The sequence below is a fragment of the Camelus dromedarius genome, chromosome 10 (genome assembly GCF_036321535.1).
Source record: "Camelus dromedarius isolate mCamDro1 chromosome 10, mCamDro1.pat, whole genome shotgun sequence".
Classification (NCBI taxonomy): domain Eukaryota; kingdom Metazoa; phylum Chordata; class Mammalia; order Artiodactyla; family Camelidae; genus Camelus; species Camelus dromedarius.
The window spans coordinates 66,283,611-66,310,389 of NC_087445.1; the positions used below are offsets into that span (position 1 = coordinate 66,283,611).

Below are 26,779 nucleotides of genomic sequence, written 5' to 3' on the forward strand. Positions count from 1 at the left end.
AGCAGGGATTCTCTCTGGCATGTGGAGGGCGAGGAACTGAAGCAAAGGAACCTGAGAGAGCAGTGCAGGTGGCAGCCAGCAGAGTGGGGCCAGGGTGCACCTCGGGTCACAGCTGTGTGCCTGTGCGCAGAGTCAGGGCTTACAGTGCCTGTACTGAAGCATCTTCCTAGGGTCCCATCCTAAGTTCATTCCCCATCTTTCTCTTCTCTCTGACTCTCAGCTAATGTTTTTTACCCCCATGAGTCAGGTATTCAGTAGAAAAATGTTCCAAGTCTTCCTGGTGGTAAGGGTGAGTATTGCTGAGACAATGTGGGAGGCGGCGGTAGGAGTGGCGTGGTGGCCAGAGAGGATGGGGCCCAGGCATTCCTCCTCACATTTCGGGAGACCTAGACGAGGGACCAGAGCTAATTCCTCTTGGTACCCAACAGCTGATAGCTCACTAGGGGAATGATAAGCAGATTTTGAAAAGGCAGCTTTAAATTGTAGATCAGACACATTAATTATAATTTTAATATAACAAATGTTACTAAAAGCAGCAATTCAAAACCATAAATCTTTTTGAAGGTGCACAGGGTTATGATAAGGTCAGTTGGCAGTAATGCAGCTGTTACCAGGTATGAGTGAAATGCTGGAGTGTGGAGTCGGGGGGGACCTTGCCAGGCCGTATGCTGATCTCCAGAGGGGAAGACACCCTCTCCCTCTCTCCCCCTCTTGAAGCCCAGAGCCTCTGGAGCTTGAGCAGAGGAGGCGCAGAAGCTCCAACAGGCTTTGCCCATCCTGTGCTCTCAGCCTGGAAAGCTGCTGAGGAAGCACGGGAGGCCTGGGGGGTTGTTAGCTCTCTGGAGCAGGCAGGAAGCCACCAGCTGGACCCCAGGTCTCACCCCCCAGCTGGACTGGGCACTGCCTTCTCAGCTCCCCTTCCACCTGGCCCCAGCTTGGGGTCTTCAGTGGCAGCAGCTGTGGGGCTGAGAAGGGAGAGAACTGGGCCCAACCAGCTGGTCTCTGCCTAGACTGCTGGGAAGCAGAGGGAAGTCGTGGGCTGTGTGCAGGAGGTGAGGTCCCAGTTGAAAGGCACTGTTGGAGCTGAGGTTGGAGGCAAGGGGCATCTGAACTATCTCAGGGACCCTTGAGTGCTCACAGAAGGGGAGGGAGGCCAGCCTATTAATAGGAAAACCAGCTCCAGGCCTGCTGCCCCCCACCCCCGCCATTGTCCATCCGCCTTCGCCTTACAGCTGGCAGCCTCCAAAACCCAGCCAAGCTGAAGGCCACAGCAGCAGCTGGCAAGGCTGGTCCCCATCTGGTGCACCCCTGCCCCAGTCAAGGCACTTATTATTTTCCAATCAAGTGAGTCAGTTTCTAATACCTCTGGAAGCAGCAAAAATGAGTCGTCTCCTCCCCCTCCCATTTTTGGTCTCCCTCCAGATGGATCTGAGTTTCAAATGTCGATTCTAAGAACTGTGTTTATACTCCCACTGACCAAAGGCTTCCCTTTGAGAGGACTGAATGACTCAAGCCCTTTAAAAATCCCAGCCTGCCCCCAAAATGATTGTCAGTTTCAGGCAGGGCAGGGGCTAAGAGGGTATGAGTTCCCTACACTTCCCTCTGGGGTCAGAGCTGCTTCGTAGGCAGGAGCCAGACTTTCACATTTAGTTGCAGCATGTGGCCCCCGGGAAGAGGGCCAGGGAAAGCCAGGGGCAGGAGCCAGGCTGGCAGGGGGTGGAGGGGTGGGGGTTGCGGAACGTGTGGCTGTGTGTGTGGTGTGTGTACGCCTGCTGAGCTGGAACAGGACACGGCTTCCTTTCCTCCCCTCACTTCCTCTCCCCGTCCCTTCGGTCTGCAAGGCCAGGTCCAGCTCCATGGTAACAGAGAGAGGGTGTGGCCAGGGAAGGGAAGACTTCTGGGTTCTCAGAAGCTGACACTGCAGCCTTCATTCTTGGCCATAATCATTGGGCTCTGGTGCTGGTGCCTTCTGAAGCAGGGACTCGGCCTCTTTACTCCTCAGATCCTGAGAGCCCAGGGTCCCTGCCACACAGGCTTTCTCAGAGGCCTTCTTCCACCCTCACCACCTCTTCCCCAAGCCAGGAGGAGTGGCAGGAAGTTGAGAGAGAGGGTCCTCAAGGCATCCTCGTGCCCACCTTCACCCAGCCTTTCTCCAAGGTTTATGTTCTCATTATGTGGTTCCTGGGATGGATCAGGTGTGCAAACTGGGTGTATAAATACACACCCAAAAGGGATGAGAGAGAGAGACACTGGACACACTGGGGACAAAGACAGACTCGGGCCTCAGGAACAGGCCACAGAGCCAGCAGGACACTAGTTCAGAGGAATAGGTCAACAGTTTGAGGGCGTGTGTAGACACGGAGCCATAGCCAGTGGGACCTCAGAGATACAGGCAGAGGGGTGGTGAGCCCGAGGAGGCCCGCGCGCAGGCCGGGCCCAGCCGAGAGGCACAGGCCCGGGCCTGGTGGGCAGGCGGGGCTTTGGCCAGGCACTTGCAGCTCTGTCTTGCTTCCCTCCCCCACCCCAGCCTGGAGAGACCTGGGGAGCCTGTGGTGTCCACTGTCTCTCCTTTGGTTTCCAGGGCTCCTGGCATCCCCTGGGGGCTGGTCAGTAAGGAGTGGTCCCTTCCCACTCCACCAGGTACTGAACCTTGCCCTCAGGTGTGACCCTCCGAGCCAACACCTGGTACTTCTCCCCACAGGCTAACCGCCCAGCTGCACCAAAATAGTTGGTGATGGATGACTTGAGGTGGGACAAGGACGAGTCATCCTCACTGATGCTCTCAAATGTGTGGCTATCGATGCCCTCATCTGGCCGCTCAGCACCCGAGGCCCCCTCTGCACTGCTGTCCGAGGGGCAGCGTCCACCCAGCTCGGCCGCCCGCCGCTTTGCCCGCAGTGGCATGTACGCTTTGGCCGCCAGCTTCCTCTTGCGGCTGCCCACTGTCCGTCTGTATCGGAAGGGGAAGAGGAGAAAGATGGGAATGAGATGGGATAAGCCACACAAGTGCCTCTCCCTGAGCACTCCTGGGCACCAGGCCCTGGGCACAGATTGTCTCCCTGGATCCTCACAACAGCCCCAAGGAGGCTCCTGAGGAGAAGACACCAGCTGGGGAGTGGCAGAGCCAGGATTCAAACCTAGGTGTGTCCAGCCCCAAAACCACGTTCTTTGTGTTTAGGAGCTCAGCACTGCACAAGTCCAGCGGCACCGTTCTGCAGCCACGCAGTGCAGAGGCCCTGCTTACACTGCCTAACCCTTCACTTGGACTTGCCTGTAGCCAAGTGAGTCAGGAGTAGGGATGGGGTTTGTAGCAGGTGAGTCAGATTAGGGTAAGGACAGACACCTGGATTGGAGACAGACGTATGTGCCCCAACACACAGGAACAGAAAGAGGCAGAGGGCGTAGAGAAACACACAGAAGGGGAGGTACACATTCACAGATGCCTAGAAACAGAAACCAAGACCTGAAGTGCTCCTGAGAACCCAAGAAATGAGGACATAAATGAAAATGCAGAGGCAAAAGCAGAGAAAGCCACCTAGAGGTGTCTGGAGACAAGGGACATTATACTTTTAATTCGACTTTGGCATGTGCCTCAAACATCCTAAAATACAGTAAAAGGCGCCTCAGTTGAGAACCTGTCCGTGTGCTCTGCAGTCCCGCCCTCCCTAGGCCACTGAGGACAGCACCTGCTGAGCAGGCTTAACCCTAGCTGGGTCCCCAGGGGTTTCTGTCCCCTCTCCGGACCCTCACTCTGCAGAATGCCATTCTCCCTCTATCAGGCTTCCACACCACTGGCTCTTTTCCTTAAAGACCCAGGAGACAGACACCAGATTCAGACAGCCAAGAATCAGGGTTAGGGAATCTGCAGTCAGAGGCACAGACATTGCAAAATCACAGAAAGCAGAGGGCAAGAACCCCAGAATGAAAGATCCCCAGATCTGAAACTGCCCAGCAAGAAGTGTCATGTAACCTGCAGCAGGCAAAGAGGAGTGGCCTGAATGCCCATATTCAGCCCCTGTCTGACCCCACGACTCAGAACCAGAGGGTCCCAGACCCAGATTCACACAATTACAGAAGGCCATGTCCCGGAGCCTCACGTGCCCAGAATGAGACACACATCGCAGATGTGGGCTGGGGGCAGGGGGCAGGGGGCAGGGGGGTGACGGAACTTGAGGCCAGCATGCTGGGAAGCTGACCTGGAGTCGTAGGAGAGGCTGGTGGAAGCGGAGCCAGAGGTGCTGGCGGCGTCGGTGGAGTCGACGTCTGAGAAGAAGGTCTGGCCTGAGCTGGCACTGAGGGAGGAGAGGGCGAAGCTGCTGTTGGCCCTTCCCAGTCGTCTCCTGGCCCCTCTGACACGCATCCAGCCAAGGCCACCTCCCCACTGCTGAGCTCCCCACCACCACAGCTGCAGTGGCCGCCCCCTCCCCAAGGAATACGAATGCGGGGTGACCAGAGCGATTTAGGTATGGAGCCTGGGGCAGAGAGAAGCAGGGGCGGGGTGGAGAGGGCCGGCGGGGGCAGGCCTCTAGCACTGCTCCGCAGAGCTGTCGCTGGGCGGGAGCACCACAGGCTTTCAGCCAGGGGCATTAGGCTGCAAGGCCTGCTGCAGAAAGACCCTTCCGGCGGCCTTCTGCAACGTGGACCCTTTAACGGCAGTGACCCCCAGGGAGCATCCACTCCCTCCAGAGGCTCTCTGCTCTGCCCCTTCTGGAGCTGGGGGAATGGCAGGCTCCCCGCTTGGTTCAATCTCACTCTCCCGAGCAGACCTCTCCACTGGGTCCCTCATCGTTACCTTTTTAAACTCTGGATTTCATCCAGCGTGAAGTCAAATATGCTGGCCAGGTGGTGGTTGGTGCTCCAGGCGGAGGTAAAGTCACTCTGTGGACACAGGAAGGGGTGGGGGTTCAGCCAGACAGCATCACCTCCACCTCCCACAGCACCCTCCTCCCCGCTGAGGGCCCACCGGGCCAGCTGGGCTTCTGGGGGTTGGACTTGTCACTTCCTCTTTTTTCCCCCAGTCCTGACCAGGGAGCCAAGTCACTCCGGTTCAGTCCTGACTCTCTACCAGACTGTGTGACAGCCCCATCTCTGGGCCTCAGTGACCTTAGCTACAAAAAGTGAACAATACCCCTTCCGTGCTTCCCCCGCAGAGGCGTCGGGAAGCATGACAGAATGGAATGGCAGTTGTAAAGGTGCCTTAGACGTGGCCCAGGGGAGCTACTGCCCCCAGCATGGCTTCAGTGAGGATGCAGGGCTACTGAAGAGGGAAAGAGGGTGCTCTGGAGCCCTGGTTCTGGGCTGGGCTCTGCCAGTGCCTGAGGTGTGGCCTCAGGAGAGTCGCTGCCCTCCCTGGCCCTCAGTTTCCCCTCCTGGACGGGGTGGGGGCAAGGATACTACCTGCCTTTGCCCAGCCCCTCCTTGGGTTCCTGGAAGAACTTGGGGAGATAAAGGATGGGTCCTGCAGCGCCTGGCCCTTCCTTGTTTGGCTGTAATAGGAACTGGCTTCTTTCAGGGACATGGGAGAGTCCCCTGGGCCTGGGGGATTCAGTTTTCTGCACAGGAGTCCCTAATGTGTGCTGACCCTGCGTGCCAAAGTGGAGAGTAAGAAAACCAGAAACTAACACTGGGGATAGCATCTTCCAGCAAAAACTTTGATCTTTTTCTTCTATAAACTCTCCTTTTCTGCTGCTGGAATTCGTGAGGCAACAAACTGTGGAGACAGAAGAGGGAGAGGGTGGCCCAGTCAGAGCCTGAAGGCCCAGAGGGTGGCCCGGAGGGAGAAGGGGCTGGGGCAGGTGTGGGGTCACAGTGTGGGGGTGGGGACAGGCCCTCCTTCACAAGGAGCAGGGGGAGGAAGGGGAGTCCTCAGGGAGGGTAGGTGTGGGAGGGAGGGCAGGTGCGGTGGCCGGCAAGAGAGGAGGAGCCTCTCCAGGCTCAGGCCTCCAGATGCTCCGCCCCGCCCCCCTCGCCCAGGACGAGGGGACTGAGCTCAGCCAGGAGCGCTAGGGACCCTTCCACACTCTTGACTTCCCCTTCGCCTCTCTGCCTAAGGCCTGCGCCAGCAAGACTGGGTCCGTGAGCTGGCTTTCCCTCCAAGCAAGGCCATACGGGGCTGCGGTGGACGGATCGGGTCCCGACTCAGCCATGGACAGGGTGCCCCCGGCCGGGACTCACTGGATGGAGGCCCTCCCCGCTCGCTCCGACGTCGCGGCACAGCCCGCCGGCGGGGACCGGAGCTGGGAGCAGAGAACCCGAGGGCGGCTGCGGCCCCACCCCGGGGCCCCAGGCACTGACCCAGGCTTGCTCTTTCCTCTCTTACGCAGCTCAGAGGGGGCGCTGTTCTCCGTGGGCACCAGGCCCTTGTCCGGCAGCAGCTTCCCGGGTGGGTTGGGCGGGACGCGGATGCGCAGGCGGAAGATGCACTTCTTCTTCTTGATCTCCTTGCCACAGAGGAACCTGGGGGTGGGCAGGGAGAGGGGAAAGCTCTGGAGCCTGTCCGTCCATCCTCCTGGGGAGGAGAGTCAAGTGTTAAAACCTCCCTCTCTGCCTCCCTGGACCCAGAGCTAAAATCCAGAGAAGGGCGTGGAGACACTTGATTCCTCAAAGCCTCCAGGTGTTGGCCGAGAATATGGCCGGGGGCTTCTCCCTGTCCTTCCTCCCGTGCGTGGCTCCTGCTGCACCCCTCTTTTCTTCTCGGCCTCAACCAGCCGCAAGGCTGCCGCCTACAGGAAGGCCTCATCTAGCTCCCGGTGGAACCCTATGGTCGAAACACTGGATCCCACACCATTCTGTTCTCTGCTCTCCCCAGGGAGACTGAAAGCACCTCCTGGCACTTCCCTCCTCCTTTCCACACTGGCTGAGCTGCCTGAGGCTGCAGAGTGACTAAGCCACAATCCTACCCTCAGGAGACTGTCCACAGAGAGGGCCCGAGACCCCACGGATTCAGGTGTAGGGCTGTGGGCCCAGACCATGAGAAGATGGAAGAGTGGATAATTCTGTCTAGTGCTATCTGGAGAGGTTTCACAGAAGCAAGGACCATGTCTTAGTCACTATGTTCTCAGCACCTACATGGGGCTGACAAAGAGCAGCAGTTCAATTAGCAGCTGTTGATGGAACAAATGAATGAAAGGGACTGAAGAGCATTCGAGGTGAAGAGAAGAGTGAGCAAAAGCAGAGTGGGAAAGCAAAGGGTTCAGAATGGCTGACACCCATTTAAATAAAGGACAGTGGCAGAGGGTGTGGGCAGGGTCTGATCATTAGAGGCCTTGAATACTGTGCTAAGGAGCTTGGGCATTCCCTGTGGTGGTAGCAAGGCACGTGTCAGCCCTGTGTTCTGAGAAGAACTCAACAGTCTGGATGGGATGACATGGGCTGGGGACAGTTAGGAGGCGGCAGCCCACCCAAAACATGATGAATCGATGTTTCAGTGCCTGGCCCAAAACCACACATAGCTAGAGCTGAGGGGTGGGGAGGAGCTCAGAGATCAGGGTTGCAGCCCCCTTTGGAGCTGAGCCCAGTACCACAATGTGTCAGGCTGCTGGAGTGGTCAGGGGAGGTGTCCCAAAGGAGGAGGGAGACCCAGGTGGGAGCACAGCCTGAGCAAAGGCTACGAGGTAGGAAGACACTGAAATCCCACCTGTCGAGGGTCCCCACAGCACTCCCTTCCCTGCACGCACCGGCTTTTGTAACTGTTCAGAGCGTTGAGGAGATGCGGTCCTCGGTCCGTCACAGGGGTGCTGGTGAGCTAAGGAGGAGCAGGCCAGCAGGACAGTCAGACCCGGGCATGAGGAGCCTCAGCCCCTGTCCCCTCCCTCCCCTCAATCTCCTGATGCTCCGAGACCTCCAGGTGAGGACCACTGACTTGTTTCATGATCTCAGACAAGTCTTTTCATCTGAGTTCACATCCCCAGCTGTAAATGAGAATAACTCCTGTCCTAAATGTATCAAGAGCCTTAAAAGACGTCCTTGCCCCTGACCCAGTAATGCTACTCCATGGGACCTATCACACAGACATGATACGACACACGAACAAAGCTCTATGTACAAAAATGTTCACTGCAGCGTTGTTGCCAATGATGGGCAAATATGAAAAAATGCGAAAGAAACTATATGCCCAACAGAAAGGAAACAAATAGGTAAACTATGGTGGAAATCAATGCAGTCATGAAAAATGCTGATAAAAACTTCATAATATGGAAAAGTATTCATGATATAATGTAAACTGAAAAAAATGACTTAAAATGGTATATATCATGAGTCTGTTTCTGTTTTGTATATAGATTCATTTGTATTATTTTTTAGATTCCACGTATAAGTGACATCATATGATATTTGTCTTTGTCTGGCTTACATCACTTAGTATGATCATCTCTAGGTCCATCCATGTTGCTGCAAATGATAATACTTCATTCTTTTTTATGGTTGAGTGATATTCCTGTGTGTGTGTGTGTGTGTGTGTGTGTGTGCGCGCGCACACGCACATACACATCTTAAACCAACTGTCTGTTGTTGGGCACCTGGGTTGTTTCTGTGTCTTGGCTATTGTAAACAGTAAACATTTGTTTACAGCTATTGCAAGCTGTAAACACGGGGGAGCATGCAGCTTTTCTAATAAGAGTTTTCATCTTTTCTGGATATATGCTCAGGAGTGGGATTGCTGGATCATATGGAAATTCTACTTTTAGATGTTTAAGGAACCTTCCTATTGTATTCCATAGTGGCTGCATCAATTTACATTCCCACAAACTTATGGTTACCAAAGGAGAAATGGAGGGGGGAGGGATAAATTAGGAGCATGGAATTAACAGATACAAGCTATTATACATATAATAATAGGTAAGCAACAAGGATTTACTGTAATAGCACAGGAAACGATATTCAGCATGTTGTAATAACCTATAATAAAAAATAATATAAAAATATATAACTGAATCACTTTGCTGTACACTTGAAATTAACACAATATTGTAAATCAACTATACTTCAATAAAAAAAAAATTGTGAATACTGTATAACCTGTAAAGCTGAGTAAAAAGAAAACCAGACAGGAGAGGATGGAAGGATAAGCACCGTGTGCTTTAGCAGCAGTTCATGAGTCATGTGACACAGGGTAAGGATGGTTTTATTTTAAGTGCACTTCCTTATACTTTTTGACATTTTGAAAATTTTCTACCAGGGACATGTATAATTTTTTTTATAAATCAGAAAAAAAACCTTATTTAAAGAATACCAGCTCTACCTATCTTTTTAGTGCTTTATAACATATATAAATACACATATGTACATTGTATATATAATATGATAATTTATAGAAGGCATACATTATATACAAACATTGTAAATGAAGATGTTATTATATGAAAAGCTTTTGCAAAGCATAAAGATTACTTTAAAAAAAACTCCCTGTTTCACTAAAGGATTTGGGGCAGTCAGCAGAGAAGATGCTCAAAGTGGTGGAGAGGATTCTGAGGGTGTCATTAGAAAAAAGGGGGCACGGCTCCACTGTGGAAGTGGTTGGAGAGGCCCTGGCTCAGCTCCAAAGTGGTGCTGGCCACCCGCAAGTCGCTCTCCACCTCTGACATCCTGAAAGTCTCTCTGGTTTGTTACTTCACTCCACAGGTACCCCCAGCTCCCAGACCCTCGCAGACCACTTCTGCTACTCAGAGTATGACCAGCAGGGGGCAGGCCCATTTCATGTTCCATCCTAGCCAGGTAATCTGGAGTGGGTCACGCATCTCTGTAGAGAGGCCTGTTCCAGCCAGACTCAACTCCAGTGGGGCGGGGTGCGGGGTGGGGGTTCCCTTCAGCTGAGTCGGTAAGGCCCTAACCCGCCTACTGCCAAAACCTGGGTTAGGCAGCCCCCTGCAGGGCACAGGCTCAGATGCCTGGACCCAGGACGCAGGAGCTCAAAGGCTCTGGGTCTTTGGCCCCACTTGCAACCCTCACAGACAGGCAGTGTTCCTAAAGAGCTGTGCTCAGAGACCCAGATCCCTGGACCTCGGTGACCCTGCTGTGGAACCAACTCTTGCCACACTGACATCCCATGGCCCTGCTTACCTTGCCAAGCTGCAGGAGCTCCCAGTGGTGGTTGACAAAGGCCAGAATCTCCTCAAAGTCAAAGTACTTCTTCTTGCTCTGCACCCCCAGGTTGTAGAGGGCCAGGTGAACCACATCAACCCTGGGCAAGGGGGCAAGGAGGTGGGGCCGGGGTGAGGCAGCAGCCTGTCCAGCCAGGGCTGGAGCATCCTGGGTCCAGGCTGAAGGGCAGGGGCAAGGCTGGGACCTGGTGTCTGGAAATGGAATTATTCCCAGGGTTGGGTGAGGGGAGAAGCTGGGAGGGGACAGGAGTGGGCCTGGGCTAAGTCCCACCCTCTCACCATCGCAGGGGCAGCCTCTCGATGTACTCTGGGCCCTGGTTACACACGGAGCAGAAGAACAGGTAGAACCTGCGGGTGGGTGGAAAGAGGGCCTGTGGTGGGAGGGGCTCTGACACCCCACCCGTGGCCAGTCCCCTCGCCCTCTCGCCCCCTCACTCCCCACCTGCTTTCTCATAGACAGCATTGTCCTCATTCCCTTTGGGGAGGGAATGAAGATGGGGCAGAATAGGGACCAAGAACTATTCCTCTACCCCTTCTAACCTCTGCCTCAAACCCTTTCCCAAATATCACTGCCCTGGAGTGTGGCTGAGTTCAGAGTGGGCTGAACTAGGCTGTGCTGCAGGGGTCAGCCTCTTCCCCTTGTCCTCAGAGACACACACACATACACACACACAATCACAAATGACATGAGACACCGACCAAGACACACACAGCATCTGATCTGACACACATAAGCCTCCCATTAGCTTAGCCCCATTGGTTAGAAGCCAGACCAAGTCATTCGTCTCCCCTGTGGCTCCTCCAACAACCCTGGCCAGGGGTGGGGCAGGCCCTGTGTCCTCCCCCTCCCCCAGACACTTGAAGAGACTGGGGCTTACAGAAGGCAGGACTTTGTCTAAGGCCCCCCACTTGTCACAGGCAACTGGGGATGTGGCTCAGCAAGTTCCTTTACTGAGAAGTCTTCTTTTACCCTAAGCTGCCACCAGGCCAGGCAGGTAATCTTAAGGGGTTGCTGTGGCTGCAGTCCCCCATCCCCCAACCTTCCCCCCAAGGCTGAGCCGGACCAGATTAGCACCTACCGGTCTCCGAACATCATGGGCTCATTGAGACACTGGGTGCAGGCCTCGTGGAACCACTGCCTGCACCGGTAACACTGCAGCATCCGCAGGTACCATCTGGAGAGCCAGAGGAGCCAGGGTCAGCCAGGCCCACACTCCCAGCCAGGAATCAGCCTTGGCAACCTTTCCCAACACAAATTCACTCTCCGCCGGGGGAAAGGGAAGAGAACTCACAGTTACGGAGCACTAGGCTGTGCCCTGGGAGGTCCTGGCAGAAAGGGGTACGTGATATCACTTGATCTCACCCTCTGGTCAAAGACGGCCACTGTCCCCATTTTACAGGTGGGTCAGAGGTAAACAGCTTGTTCAAGGTCACTCAGGAAGCAAATACTGGATGGTGACTCAAATCCTGGCCTCCCTAACTTCAAAGCCCGCGGTCTTCCTGCCACATTGGAGTCCCCATTTCTGGACTGCGCCTCATACACTGTTTCAAAAACATCACTGACGGGGAAAGGTTTGCCCGGGAAACTTCATGGGAGAATAAAGGCCCCTATAAGTCCCTCACCTGGTACTGTATCTACCCTATCATGGCCATTCAACAACTACTCACTAAATACAAATGAACACCAAAAGGGTATTTTCTTAATTAACTAACAGTCAATGCTTTGTTCACACATAGTCAGATGTGGTCCATGAAACAGCTGCATCAGAATCACCTGGGGTCAAGGTTAAAACAGGAGATTCCTCGGCCCCCTCCATGCCTACTCAATCTTCAGGGGAGCCCCTGGGAGATGCATTTTTAACAATCACCTGGGGAACTCTGCCCAGTAAGCACTGAGAACCACCGCCTCAATGCTGCAATGATCTCTATAAGCATTTCTCCCTTAGGCCTCCCAACACCCAGGGAAGACGATGGGGCCAAGGTTATCAATCCTACTTGAGAAATGAAGTACTTCGAGTGATTTGCCCAAATCACCCAGTTAGGCTATAAGCACAGCCTCCAGATCCCTGTGCTTGTCAGCTGACCTTGGGGCTGAGATTTAAGACTTCAGGACTTCCTGTAGGCTGGGTTTCCTCAGGGCAGAGATTCCATCTCTCACTTCTGTGGTTCCTCCCACAATGTTACTCAGCCCAAGAAAGAGGGCTTAATTGCCCATGGCTACATGGAGGCCCAGGCCGCAAGGAAAAATCAGATTCCTGTCCCATAGTCAGGGCAGGAATCCCCTCCACAGCTTCCCTGAGGTATTTCCCCCAACCTCTGCTTGCACACCTCCAGGGCAAAGAACCTTCCTCTCTCACCTCCAGCCTGTTTCACTGGCTCTGACCATGGAAAGGTTTATCTCAACTTCCAGCACTAACTGCAACAGCTCACATTTATTAAGCGCTTACCAAGTGCCAGGGACTGTGTGAGCCTTTATGTGAATGACCTAATTCACACTCCACTCACAACCACCATGTCACGGGAAAACTGCGAAAAGAACTGGGGCTCAGGGGCTGCACAGCTGTAAGGGGCCAGGAGGATTTTGACATTCTAGGCCAGGCTCTTAACTCCTCTTCTTTTCCACGACGCCCCAAGAAAACACCTCCACATCCCCGTCCCACCCCACCTGCGGAGAGCGCTAGCCTCATCCTCTGGAGCCCGCAGGGCACTCCTGCCGCCTGAAAGAGGATGCGGGCTCTTCCCTGGAGTTGGGGGGGTGGTCCCCTAGAGCCAGCCCCGCCCCGAGCGCCGGCTGCGCCCCGGTCTGCCCCGCCTCCTTGGGCCCCGCCCCGCGCCCCGCCCCTCCGAGAGGCTCCGCCCCCGCGGCCTTACTCTCCAGGCCCGCCGCAGTAGCAGTAGCATTGCTGCTGGTTCGTACGGTGAGGCGAGTCCCACTCGAGCTCCTCGGGCTGGTAGGACAGCACCATCTTCACGGCCTGCAGCGTCCTGGCGATGGCGCCCTTCTTCAGCGCGCCGCCTTTCTGCGGGGAGATGAGGGCCCGAGTCACCTGTGGGGGGGTCCTGTTTGGGCCACACGTGAATCCCTCTCAAGGCTATCAAGGTTAATGCCGACCAGGTGGACACGCAGAGTTCCAATATAGTCAGAAACACAAGGAGCCTTTTCTCATCAATCCCAGATCCATCTTCTCTCTATCCCCAAGGATCTGCATTTTCAACAGTATTAATAGTAATAAGCACAACAAAGGTGACAATAATAACCAATATATATTGACGGCTTACATGGATTTTTCTCTTTTAACAGTAAAGCACCACTTGTTGGGGGCGTCCTACTCCTGACACCAAACCCGTGTCCATTTAAGTTGGGGAAACAGGCTCAGGGAGGCTAAGGAACCTGGCCAAGGACATACAGCTGGTAAATGGCAGTGGCTCTGTTTGTGTCCAGAGCCCTGGCTCCGTGACCAGGAGTCAGGCATGAGCCCAGGGAGTCTCTGGGCTTCCAGACTGGAGGAGGGGGGAGAGGCAGGGTGGGAAGAATGGAGGGCTCACCCGCACAGCCAGCGCGAAGATGCAGCGTCGGCAGAACCAGGGTGTGAGCAGGGGCCGATCGGCACTGCCTGCTATGGGGATGTGGCACTGCTGGTGGTAACCTACGGCGAAGGAGGGGTGGTGAGTGCCCACACAGAGGCGATGGCCTGAGGCCAGTCAGCCCAAAGGTGGCGGGGGAGGGCTGCAGGAGGTCCTAGGAACTGTGTGCCTGCCAGCTGCCAGGGGACTGGCTGGCGATGTCACCAAGGCAGCCAAGTTGGTGCCCAGGCAGGCCACTAAAAACCAACACTGGCCCAGTGGGGGAAGTACCAAAAGTCTGGCGTCAGCCTCTGTGCCCCATCTCTCCCACCCATCCTCTCCACCCACGGGGGCTCTGAAGTGCATAGCCTGTCTCACTTTCCAGAAGCCCCAGCCCTCCCCAAGGGTCGCCTCCAGGGGCCCTCATTCCCACAGACCGGCCTCCTGTCTAGAGCTCCGAAAGAAACAGGAAGCCAGCTAAGGCCCCAAGGGTCTGAGGCAGTGCGGGTCACAAGCCAGTGAGGGATGGGGACCCACAGGGCCGGGCCTTCCCAGTGCCCTGCTCATCACACTCACCCAGGCCACACTTCCCGCAGATGAGGATCTCATTCAGGGGCCCTGATGTCTTCCCCAGGCAGATGTTGCACTTGGGCTCCTCCCCGGGAACACCAGCTGAAAGAGGTCCTCAAGGGTCAGGTCTGGCTCACAGGAATTTGAAATTTTAATCACATTCCAGGTGCTGAGCCTCTACTGAGGGCTGGGCCCCATAGGCCAACTCACCGAATCTCCCCAACCACTCCGAGGTGCCTATTACTACTACCCCATTCTAAAGATGGGTAAATTGAGGCCTGGAGAGGTTAAACCCCTTACTCAGCTAGTAAGTAGGAGGTGGGATTCAGCTGTTTGACATCAAGTCATTCATTCTTTTGACCACACCATACTGCCTCTCCTGTCTAATTTAATTTGATTTAAACAGGTTTTTATGTTAAATAATTGAAAGACTTTTTTAAAATTATGGTTTAATAGTGGGCAGTTATAACGAAGCTCCGTGTTCTTATTAACAATTATAAACTCCTGGCCAATCTTGTTTCAACTATATTCCCACCCACTTCACCCTACTGTATTATTTTGAATCAAGTCCTAGATTCAAATCATTTTCCATAAATATTTCAGTATGTATCTCTGAAAGATCAGAACTCTTAAAAAAATAACTACTCCTCTATTGCACCTAAAAATTAAAACTAATTTCCTAATATCATCAACAAATTCAGTTAGTGTTCACAGTTCCAATTGCCTCAAATAAAAATGTCATAACGATTTTAAGTTTGTCCAATTGCTTTTAATTTACAGGTTCCCTCTCCATCTTTTTTTTCCTTTGCATTTTGTTGTTGAAGAAGAAATATGTGTGTATTTTTGAAGGATGAGTGAATAAAGTAGATATATTTTGATGTGTTTCTGACTCATTTCCTGTAGCAGACTGAAAGTTTTGTAAGGGCAGAAATGGTATCTGTTCATCTCTGTGTCCTCAGGACCTCACATGGGGCTAAGCACGTAACACGTTTTCAGTTGTGTTTGTTGAATAAATGGTCTCTTGCCTCTTATTCCTGAATATGCACCCCCCTGGGAAAGTGGTGCCCACCGTGGGTCTCAGTAAGTCCTCATTGGCTTAATGAAATGATGGATCAGTAACTACAGTGTCCTCAGCCTTATGCTCTCCCCTTGGGGGACCTCAGAGGGCTGTCGTGATCCGGCTGGAGAGCCACGCGGTTCCCCAGGTGAGCAATGCAGCACCTCCTTGGTGCCTGGCACACAGCGGGCTTTCCACACATGGTTTGCAGACGTGAACTGTCCTTCCTCACCAGCTGGCTCCTTCTGCTTTCGATAAGAAGGGAGCCCAGGAGAGGAGACCCTCATTGCTTCGGATTTTTAAATAATACATTTAGGGTGAGAGGGGATTGGAGGAGCATTAGTCTGCATTAGCCACAACATCTTGGAGAAAAAGGCAGTTTGGAAGCTACTAACTGGCTGCGTTCTGTGGCCTCTGCTTGTCAGACTCCTGAAATCATCTCTTACAATATCAAGGTCTTTAGAAAATGCCTGCCTGTAACTCAATAGCACTGGGCTAAACATTTCACATGGATTATCTCATTTAACCACCCTGGGAGGCGAGTACTTTCACTATCTCCTTTTTTCAGATGAAGATACAGGCTCAGAGAAGTTCTCTCACTTGCCCAAAGACATGCAGCTAGCAAGTGGCAGAGCTAGAATATCCTGGCCAAGGAATATCTGACCCTAAACCTGCCTCTTCCACCATGTCTGTTCTGTTAGCGCATGAATGCCAAAAAGGTCTCTCCTCTCATGGTAACTCTGATCGGTAGTGGCTGCTTGGAGCTCCATGTTGAAAATATATGAATGTTGTGATTGATTAGTGATGTCTGAAATGTACACGGGAAGGAAGAATGGTAGCAAGAATGCCCCTAACTTGCCATCTCTGTAAGACAGTGTCAGCTTTCTCAGGGCAGGGATGGTACCCAACCCAGCTCCCTTTCAACCTTGAGAACTGGCTCAGTTCCATCCAGGCATGTCCATCTTCATCCCGCCTGGTACATACCTGCTTTTTTGGTCTTTCCCCCATGGACAGAGCTGCCTCCCTAGGTGCTGATAGGGGACACTGTGCTTACATATACAGGTGACAGTTCTGATTGCCTAGGTCCCTCCCTGTTCATACCCCCAAAATGACCCAGAGCTTTGGACAGCAAGGAAGCAAACACAGGCCTGGGATCCATCCCTGCTCTCCCTGCACCTCCACGATCCACCTTCTCCATCTCCCTGCCTCCATAATGAGATATGTGTACCCAAGGGGATGACAGGTGTCATAAGTGTGTTTCCATGTAAACGTACAACTGCTAATCCCATCAGCATCTCAGGTGGTTCTGGGGCTCCAAGAACAAGGCCGGAGGCCAGAAATAAGAGACAGAAGGAGAAAAGGAAAAAATGGAGGTAGAGGAAGAGAGAGGACCAGGAGGTGGGGCAGGGGTGCCTGAAATCATAGGAATACTCACCATGCTGTATGTCCTTCCACAGGACCCAGTATTTGGAATTATCTTCAAAAGTCACAAGGCAACTCTGCTTAGAACTGCTGACCTGGGGCACAGAGAGGGAGGAGCAGTGTGAGATGGTGGCTGGGGAAAAGCCACAGGAAAAAGATCTTCCTCTCCCATTTTTATCCCCAAAGGGCGGAGGTATTAGACCCCTTCCTGGTGCTCCAGAAAGCAGTGCTAGGCTAGAAGGGGAAGGAGGGTGGCAGTTCTGGACGTAGTGTGTGCCCACGCACTGGTGGTGCACAGTCAGGGGGATGACAGCTCAGTGGGAATGCCGAGGACAGAGGAGGCCAGGTGATCATCTGTGATCCTCTCCAACCTGCTTTCGTTTTGATTTGTACGCTCACAGAGCACTTTTCTAACTGGCTGGCTGATGTTGGCCCTAAGGATGGCACCTCATTTGCAGGCTCCACCTCCTTCCACTTTCAGCTTTGGAGCGTGAAGCACAATTTCCCAGCCATCTCCCATCCTCCATCACTGGTCTGAGGCTGAGCAGACAGATGCTGAGTCTGGGAACTGGGGCCAGGGAGGAAAGGTTTACCCTCTTGATCTTCCCGAGATAATACAGTCCATCTGTCCACCGGCACAGCACATACTGGCCCTCCGTCAGCTTGGACATCAGGTCTTTGAAGTTGTTCTTGGCTTTTGCCAGGGCCCCCTTGTTGGGGAGGTGGCTGTTGGCACCATAGGAGTCCCGTGTCCCTGGGTCCAGACCTCGACTCTCCATCAGCTTCTACTGACACTGGAAGAGAAAGAGAACAGGGTTTTCACTCCTTGCTTCAGGGGGAGGGGAAGGAAGGAAACTCCATTTATGTAACCTGTGCTATGTGCCAGATGCTTTTATCATCTCACCGGATCCCCATGACAACCCTGCAAGGGAGACATGATTATTCCCATTTTACAGGTCAGGAAACTGAGGCCTGGCAAGGGGAGGTGGCTAGGGGGTCAGAGGCAGACCCATGATCCATGATTAGGTGAGCCAATTCTAAGACCTGTGTTCTTCCCACCCAGACCACGCTGCCTTTTACAAAGAACAGATCTTTCAACCAACCACAGAGGAAATTCTCCCTGCCCGGGGGGGCCTGAACTACACCCCCTGGCTTCAGAGCCAGAGGTTTTATCCCTTAAGCAAACACACTCCATGTTCCCTCAGTGGAAGGTCTTCTCCAGGGGAGCAGCAGGAAGTTTTCAGACCCCCGACCTCTCCCTGAGAGCCGGCAGAGAAAACTCACCTAGAAGGAGACCTGGGTGGCTTGTGAACTGGCATAGACTTGGCCATCTGTGTTTTCCGTAATGTCCTTTTCTGTTCTCAATTATGGGATGATTTAATGGAAACCAATTCTGGGAGATTTAAACTCACTTAGGCTTTTACTCAGATGCAAATTGGCTCCAAGCAGTGAAGTCACGGCCATGCCAACCTCTCCACATCTGTCTCTCACCATCCTACAACACGTGCTGCTCCACAATGATTTCTCTCTTCCTGCTAATGCGACCACTATGGTCCCCAGAACCCCCAAGCATCTTAGACTTCTCCAACAAATGAGTTGCCAAAATTGGCTAATTTTGAACACAGTGACTTCTGGCATCCGACTCCGCTTTTTCATCTGAGTCCTCATCTCACCGGGACCGTTCATTCATTCGGTGACTGTTTCCTGAGCCTTGTGCTCCCCTATGCTGGGCACCTGGGATGGGGAATGGGACCACCAGCACCCAGTGCTAAAGGCCACTCCCTGCTTTCCTGCCTCCCCACCAGACTCTTCCACAGGGCAATCAAGTCCCATCTTCTTATTCTTCCATCCAAAAACATTCTTTGGCTCCCCAATGCCTTCAGTGGCATTCAAGGCCCTCCCCAAGGCCTCCTCTTCCCCTCTGGGCTCACCTGGCACCATGCCCCACAATACACACTCTCCATTAAGCCAAACACAGCCTCTCTCTGTTCTCTGCACCCACTACTCTGGTCCCCTCCTTCTCTGTCGAGGCACTGGGCACCTGGTGTTATGATTACCTGTAGACGGGGAGAGAGTCCTGGGTGTTTTTCCGTGTGAGTGAGCGTGTACTCCTGTGAGACTGATGTCTACAGCCTTGTGGCAGTGCGTATATGAATTGGAATACATGTGTGTGCATGTCAGGGGCCTTGAGGCAGGCAGGGCATTGCTGGGGTCTTCACTCTCCAGATGGTGGCGCGGCCACATCCCCTCCTCTCTCCACCCCTCTCATCCTCTCTTTTCTCCAGGCCAGAGCGCACAGGCACTGGGCAGGGTGTGCAGACCAAATCTCTGCCTTCTTCCTGGCACCTGGCTCCCGGACGCGCTGCAAGGTCCCTGCCCGCCGGGCCTGGGGCCCGGGCCGCGGCAGGTTCACAAACTGACACTTCCTCCCCCGCCGTGCCGTTGGGAGCAGGCCCGGTCGCCGCGCCCCCCTTGGCCGGGCGGGGGGCCCCCGGGTGGCGGCCCCCCCAACCCGCGCCTCCATCCTCCCGGAGCGGGCCCCCGCGGGCTGTGATTGGCTGATTCAAACCCATCTGCAAAGAAATGCCTGTTTGCGGGTTCCCGTCGGCGTCCAGTTCAAATCCGCGGCACCCGGAGCGCGGGGCCGGGCGGGGGCAGGAAGCGAGGATGATTCATGCGCCGGGGCCTCTCCCAGGGCGGCCGTTGGCTTTTTAAAAACGGTGTTCGGCAGGACAAAAATGCTTGCAGAAGTACCCCCTTCGGGTTCAAAAGCTCCTCTCTTCAGTTGCTCCGATGCCAAGCCTCCCCCATCCCAATCCAGCCGCAGCCTGACTTCGGACGTGAGCAAAATCCCAAAGACCCCCGTCCGTCTCCAGCCCCCTCCCCTAGCCCCTGAAGAGGAAAAGTAAAGATTTTGGGCCAGGCAACAGCGACCTGTCACACACGCCCCCCAAAGGCTCGGGGACCCGGGCGGGGCTCCCGCCGCCCCGCGGACACGGTTCACTCCGCCTCCATCCCCCAGGCGTGTGGCTCCCCGGATTCCAACCACCCCCCCCCGGAGGCGTCTGACCCGCCAAAGTTCAGGGAAATTTCCAAAAGAGGGATGGATGATTGCAGGGAGAGTCGAACGTAGCGGGGAGTCCCCCGGCCCCGGCCCGCCGCCTGCGGCGCTGAACTTACCGCGAGGCTGCGTGTCCGCCGGTCCCACTTGGAGTCTGGCCACCAGGCGCATTGGCGGCGGAGGCGGCTGCGCTCGGCCCGCGGCTGCCCGGCCGAGTGTCCGCCCGTGGGGCCGGGGTCGGGGTCTCGGCGGGGGCGGGGCGGGGCGGGGGCGCCGCGGGGAGGAGGGGGGGCGGAGGAGGAGGGAGGGGCCGGGGCGCTCAGGAAGGGGCCCCCCGGGCGCGGGGCGCCATCTTTTTCGCGTTTTCCCGCGAATTATTGACGTCCCGCTTATGTAATTAGCGGGGGCCGCGCCGGCCTCGCCATTGGAGCCCGCGGCCTCGGGGCCCCGCAGCGCCGCCCGCCCGCCCGCCGGCCCGCGCCCGCCCCCGGGCGGCCCCCGCGCCGCGCCCCGGCCCCCGCCCCCGCCCCCGCGGGCGCGCATCCTCCGCCGCCACCGCGCGCCCGGCGCAGACACGCGGAGCCCGCGCCCCGGCACGGCCACCCCGCGGAGGCGCAGGCACGGCGCGGGCACACGCGGAGGCGGCACCCCGCGCGCGCGGCACTCAGAGCTTGCACACACTTGTCGAGGAAACACAACCCTGGGCACAAGGCACAGACGTCAGCTGGCGCAGACACACAGCGGGGAGGTGCAGACACACACAGCCTCACTGCGTACACACAGACCCAGGACAACCCAAACACGATTTGCACAACAGAAACACATCACCCTGCACTTGCAGCGTAGACAATCCGCACAGAGACACAGCACACGCAGAATATAGAAACAGATCCATAGCGCACACAGGACAAACACAAGTTCACAATACATGGTATACACGACACAACGCACCATAAAGACAAATACAGAACACACACATAAGACAGGCAAACACGCATAGAGCCACAACACAGTAACAAAACACACAAGAGAAACAAAATAACAAATTGCACACAAACACAATGCACAGAAACAACACAAAGACACAATTGCAAATACATACCACACACACAAACAGCATTTAAATGAGTGGCACCCGGTGAAAGACAGCATGGAGTCATAGGAATAGCAGATTGAGGCAAGGGGTCTGGCTCCAGTCATATCCAGTTTTTGCCCTTGGGAGGATGGGCAGAGGTGTCCCCATTGAAACTCACTCTTTGGTGGGTGGGGTGGAGAACACGTGCCAACCCCCACCCCTTACCCCCTCAGCCCTCCTCTCACCAGCTCCCATCATAGGGGACAGAACCTCCTGGGAGACATCATGGGTGTGGCCAGGGGACAGCACTCCCCCACCCCCAGCCTTCCCTGGTCCCTATTCACTGTCAAGTTGCCCACCCTCTTCCCCCTGCCTCTGGGCCTTGGGGGTGTGATCTCTTGAGCTGGCAGATCCTACCTCTGGGTCTCATAGGCCAACTCCACTGATTACTGGCCATGGGACCCTGAACATATCACTTCAAGTCTTAAAACTCAATTTCCTCATCTAAATATTGTCGTTGGGAAGGTTAGAGTTAATATGCAAAGCCCCCAGCAGCCAGTGGGTGTGCAGTAAGTGATTACTGTACTTTGTCAAGAAATTATATATTCCTTGAGTGCCCCCCTGGGTGGGGCTAGAACTGGGAGCTGTGGGGCCCACAGTCTCATGGGGGAGTCATATGTTGGCACAAGCATTGACAACACACATACATAAATATGATGGACCTTGGTGGGGCAGTGAACCGGACATGGAATTGGAGGAGTCCTGGCTTCAAGTCCAGCTCTGCCTCGGAGCCAGGGCAAGATGCTGGGTGAGCTAGTTCCCCTGGAGGCCACGTTTCCTGTCTGTTCAGAGGAGGTAATGGCACAGCCCCATCTCACAGGGCCATTGCAGAGAAGAGCATGAAATAGCATAGTGCAGGAGCAGGTGCTTTTGAAAATGAAAAAGTGGTAGGCAAAAACGAGGAGTTGTTAAAACACTACAAAACAAGAAATTATAAATGTCACTAGAAAGACAGTTTTACCTGTGGCTGTCTAGAGGCAAACTCTAACTTTGAATTGAGAAAAGGGGATAACTATCACAGAAAAGGTGGCATTTAGAGGGAATGTGGAAATAGGAGGTGGGCGCTCCAGGCAGAGAGAATGGTGTGTGCAGGGGGCCTGGGACAGAACAAGCCATGTCTCCTGGGCTGGAGTTCAGGGTGCGGAGGGAAGCAATGGAGGGTAAGGCTGGGAGAGAAGTTGGAGCTGAGTGTGCAGGGCTGGGCTCAGTTTTCAGCCCACGGGCAAACCAGGGCCACTGAACAAGTTGTAAGTTGTGCATGTTCTAGAGAGAACCGTGGGTAGTCTAGAGCAGAGAAAGACCATGATCTGAGTTTGCTTTGGGATCTGGCAGAGGTGGGTTGAAAGTGTGGACAAACCAGAGATAGACGAACAATCCAATTTAAAAAAAAAAAAAAAAGATTAAGGATATCAACACGCAATTCACGAGAGAGGAAACCTAAGTGGCCAAAAATATGAAGAGATGTTCGGCCTCACTGGTCAAGTGAGAGATGCAAATGAAAAGAGCTGTGAGACACCATTTCACATCCTCCAGACGGGTGAGGAGTAAGAAGTCTATCAGTGTGGGGAAAGGGGAGGGGCACTGAGGATGCAGCCCCGTTGGGACCCTCGCACGTGCATGACGGAGATGTACATTGGTACCGCTACTCTGGAGAAGATTATGGCAACATCTAATAAAGCTGAAGATGCTCTTATCTACAATTCAGTGACCTCTCTGCATTCACTCAGTATATAATTGTGAAAAACTAGAAACTGATTAATTGTCTATCAACAAGAGTCCAGATAGAGAAATTGTAATCTATATGTGCAATGGAATAATATACTGGGAGCGAAAATAAACTAAGCCTCAACATAGACACAGTCTAGGAAAAAAATCAAGTGGTAGAATAGTGTGATATAAAAAGTTTGGTTTTTTTTAAATTTAGAAGTAGGGCAACATATGTATTTTTAGGGATACAGTCAGATAGTGAAAGTATTAAAACATGTCTAGGAAATCAAAGGCACCACATTTAGAAGAGTAGTTACCTCTGGGAAGGGAGGGAAGGGATGAGATCAGAAAGTGGTACACAGAAGATTTAATTATATCTATAATGTATTATTTCTTAGGAAAAGGATACCTGAAGCATAGGTCGCAAGGTGTCAAAGTTTGACAAAGCTGGGGAGCTCGTCCATAGCTGTTCTCACTGCTCCTTCCCCTTCTCAAGTCTACAGCTTGTTCTCTGTGCTCTGTATGTTTGAAATATTTGGTAATTTTAAAGATGAGGCAGGGAGGCAGGGAGATTGCAGCAAAGGAAGTTTGATCATAGCTAACCTGTCACGTGTGCAGGGCCGTCATGGCCCAGCGTCCTACCGTGTCTGTGACCTGTGACTTGCCATGACTCGGTGAAACAGGCATGGCAAGTGTCAGGCCCATCCCCAGGGGAGAGAACAGAGGCTTGGAGAAGTGGACTGACTTCCCCAAGGTCACTCACAGTAGGGAAGAGCCCCCTTTCTCTCAGCTGTGCCTCAGCGAAGACCAGCAAGGGCCAAAGAATGTCAGGAGAGAGTCTCCCAGCTTGCATGAATCCCTCCTCCCTCTGCCCTCTATTTTTTCTTTCAATTTTGGACACCTCGGAAAATACAGAAAAGCACAAGGAAGAAAATAAAAAGTCACTTGTGATTTTCATTGTCTTTAAAGTCAGCTTTATTGAGGTATATATAATTCATATACAGTAAGTTCACCTGTTTTAGACACGCAGCACTATCTTCAGTCTAGAGGACTTCACTGTTTTGGAAATATCTGTTTGCCTACTAGACCAGTTAGCATATATGAAAGTGCTCTATAAAGAACAAAAGCCTTTTCACAAAGTTGAATAATTACGCTTGTAATAAAAGTTTTGGAAATAATTCAGATAAAGGTGCTCTCATCCTTGAAAGTAGCTGACCAGATGGGCGGGCCTGTGTTTTGTTGCCTGAATTTGGGGGGGGGGGGGTAGTTTATAACAGCCTCAGCGTGGAGGTGCTGAGAGCCTTCAAATTATAGTAAAAAGGATGATTGTTAACCCCATTTAAAAACAGAAAAAAAAAAAAAAAAAAGAAGAACAGTTGACAGGGTCAGACTGTGACCTGTTGAAGTGCCTGTGGCCTTAGTTAGCTGCCAAGCCATAAACACATTTACCTGTGGCTTCTGTGGGGAAACAAGAGAAGTCAAGTGTCTGTCCTCTCTGTGAGCCCCGGAGCACCTTCCCTGGGACGCAGGAGATCCTGTTGGTCCTCCTCCAAGCTCCCTGTGGAACCAGGGATGGGTCTCTTCTCTGAACTGGGCTCCACATCTGTTAAAAATCAAGTAAAGCTTTATTCACACTTGCAACATTCAGCAGCCGTTTAGGGGAATACGCTGTGGGCCAGCATCCCTGGGAATAGGGGTGGAAGCAGAGGGAGATGTACTATAAAAATAAAAGTCCCAGCCTTTGGCATCAAGAAGCCCAGATCTGGAGATGGGGCTGGCGGACAGACGCATCAACAGGTCATTGTGATTGTATGTTGAGAGATGCGATCAGGACCAGGAGCGGTCGGCTCTGGGCAAATACTGGTTGGTGATCTCTACCGTGCCTCTGACTACAAAATTATTTGATTCTCTGAACTTAATCTAAGCTTTGTTTCTCCTTCACTGGGTAACCTTGAATAAGTCACTTCTCCAGTCTGGGCTTCAGATTTACTCAGTGGCCGAAGCACAACATTTAGAACAAGTAAGTAGTTCTCAGTCTTGCTCCACAGATGATCTTATATGATTTGACCCAACAAGCATCGCGTTTATTATCTGATAGTTATTTTGTCTTCTCTTTTTTCTGAATTAGATCCACGTATTATATTCAATCAGAGCTTTTGATTGGTATGATACAAATAATGTGACTATAAAAGATAGAATTAGATAAATAGATAAGCAAATCAATAGACAAATAGAATTCTAGCCCAAAGCAAGAGCACTGGGTCTTTTGTTAATCTGTGCCATTGTCTAGCAGATACTTCTGGGAAAGAGTCAAGGTGTCTTTCAAATTATCCCCACATTAAAATACAAAGGAGCCATTTTATTAGTGAATTCCAGTATTTAAGAGGCATCTTTTCTGGAATCAAGCAATCCATGCATCTATCAGCTTGGGGTGGCTGAGAGAGAGGAAACAGACAAGAACTGGTCCCCAGTTGGGCATTTCAGGAAGGAGACAAGCTATAAACAGCTCAAGAAATAATCAGAGGAGAGCAAAAAATAATCAGAGTGGATATAACACGATCGTTTGTGTGATTCGGCTAGTAATGGCAGAAATGAGGTTTAAACCCAGTCAAGTCTGGTGTATTCAAAAGCCAGTGGTCCTCCCACTGCCCCACTCTGCCTCCCTTGCTTCGTGATAGGCGGACAATCGCGATCACCATCAGTGTTGCTGGAGAGCACAGCCCATGCCAGGCACTGCCCTGGGTTCCACACGTGAGGAAATGGGAAAACGTGGCAGAGCTGAGCCGTGAACCCAGAAAGTCTGGGTCCAGAGCCTTTGACCGCCATGCCTTCTTCCACCCATATAAATATTGCTGTTTGGCCCTGTAGGTTCTCGTGCAGTTGAGACGCCTGAGATGCTTCATGCAGTGCTATTTCATCTTACAATAACACTTCGTATATGAATAACTCTTTGGAGTTTATACAGGGTATTTTCACATCTCCCATTCCATCCCCACAGCAACTCTACAAGATGTACAAGGCATTTTGTAGATGACGAAACTCAGGTTAAGGATGCTAAGTGAGGTACCCGAGGTCACACAGCTAGAAGGTGCCAGACACAAGACTCAGGGTCAGGTTGTCACAACAACTGGAGAGGATCTTCCAAGTCACATTGCCCAACTCCTCATGTTCACATGGAGAAACGGGTATCTGGAGAGCAGGTGAGACTTGCTCAAGGTCATTCAGGAGAGACTTATTCAAGGTCAAGTGGTAAATCGGCAAATGAGCTGCAATCCCGCCTCCCTACCAAAAGATTTACATCATGCTGCTTTTGTCAGATCTCCAGCAGTCCTCTTGAGTTTTCCTACTGCCAAAATTTATTTTAAAACCCTTCTGGTTTAGTGTTCTGTGATATGTGACATTCTCATGAATTTCTGAGGGAGTCCCTGCCTGGGTGGGAGAATGTCTGGGGACAATTCAGCTTGAAGAGGCTGTAAGTCTATGGCTATTTAAAGAGAAGGAAGTCTCAAGCCTGGTCTCTCTCTGTGGTCTGTTCTGGGCCCGAATCTCTGGGCCTAAACCGGGGCAATAGCTCCAAGAGGTTTAGCTGGGACCACTTTGGGCTGCATCTTACAGCCGCCCCTTCCAAGATTACGGTTCACGATCCCACACACCTCCTGCAGTAGACAGGAAACATCTGGGCCAGAGCCGCATGGAGGGAGCCCAGCTTGTGTGGGAGATGCCCTGGGAAGGAGCCTGTGAGCCGGAAGCCGCAATGGGGTCTGGATCCCACCTGTGAGCCTTTGACAGGCCCAGGGTATGAATGGTGGCTGGGGTGGGGGGCGTGGGAGAAGCGGTCATAGCACCTCAGCAGACCCCTTATTCCTGACCCTCTGTCCGGATACCCCAGCCCTTCCCTCCTTCAGCAGTCCACACCTGTGGGCTTTACTCCAATCTGTCTCTACACTCATGACCCTTAAAAGGCCAGAAGGACCCAGATGGGAATGGAATCACAGAAGAGCATACTCAGTGGCAGCTTGAAGGGCTGAGGGGTCGAACCCGGGGGTGAGACAAGGAACAGGAGAGTATGCCTGGCTTTTGACGGCAGCAGGCAGCAGCCTGGACAACCGGGTGTATTTGCTGTGATATTTCTCAGGCCTTGACAAGAGAGCCTGTGCCCACATTTT

At 53.0% G+C, this 26,779-nt stretch overlaps 1 protein-coding gene across 7 annotated transcripts; it reads right to left on the bottom strand.

The window, feature by feature from the left end:
- Window positions 1-474: 474 nt before the first annotated feature.
- PHF19 (PHD finger protein 19) lies at window positions 475-20,209 on the bottom strand. 7 transcript variants are annotated; one of them, XM_064490470.1, is made up of 15 exons: window positions 19,891-20,202; window positions 17,304-17,504; window positions 16,724-16,805; window positions 14,238-14,333; window positions 13,644-13,744; window positions 12,969-13,117; window positions 11,177-11,272; window positions 10,377-10,445; window positions 10,057-10,177; window positions 7,677-7,744; window positions 6,295-6,456; window positions 5,623-5,710; window positions 4,793-4,878; window positions 4,197-4,292; window positions 475-2,950 (listed from the first exon to the last, which is right to left on the bottom strand). In XM_064490470.1, the coding sequence occupies exons 2-15, from the start codon at window positions 17,487-17,489 to the stop codon at window positions 2,608-2,610; spliced, it is 1,743 nt and encodes a 580-aa protein (XP_064346540.1). In that variant the 5' UTR covers window positions 17,490-17,504; window positions 19,891-20,202; the 3' UTR covers window positions 475-2,607. The 7 variants fall into 7 exon arrangements, 4 of the variants coding, with proteins under 4 accessions (XP_064346540.1, XP_064346541.1, XP_064346542.1 ...); XM_064490471.1 differs by lacking the exon at window positions 19,891-20,202 and adding an exon at window positions 18,768-19,558; XM_064490472.1 differs by lacking the exon at window positions 19,891-20,202 and adding an exon at window positions 17,995-18,743.
- Window positions 20,210-26,779: the final 6,570 nt, after the last annotated feature.

Coding starts and splice junctions, on each gene's coding strand:
- PHF19 (XM_064490470.1), bottom strand. CDS start 17,489: ATGGAGAGTCGAGGTCTGGACCCAGGGACACGGGACTCCTATGGTGCC. Junction 13,745..14,237: donor CTGCGGGAAGTGTGGCCTGG/GTGAGTGTGATG, acceptor CCTTCGCCGTAG/GTTACCACCAGCAGTGCCAC. Junction 6,457..7,676: donor CTGAACAGTTACAAAAGCCG/GTGCGTGCAGGG, acceptor GCCCACCCCCAG/GTTCCTCTGTGGCAAGGAGA.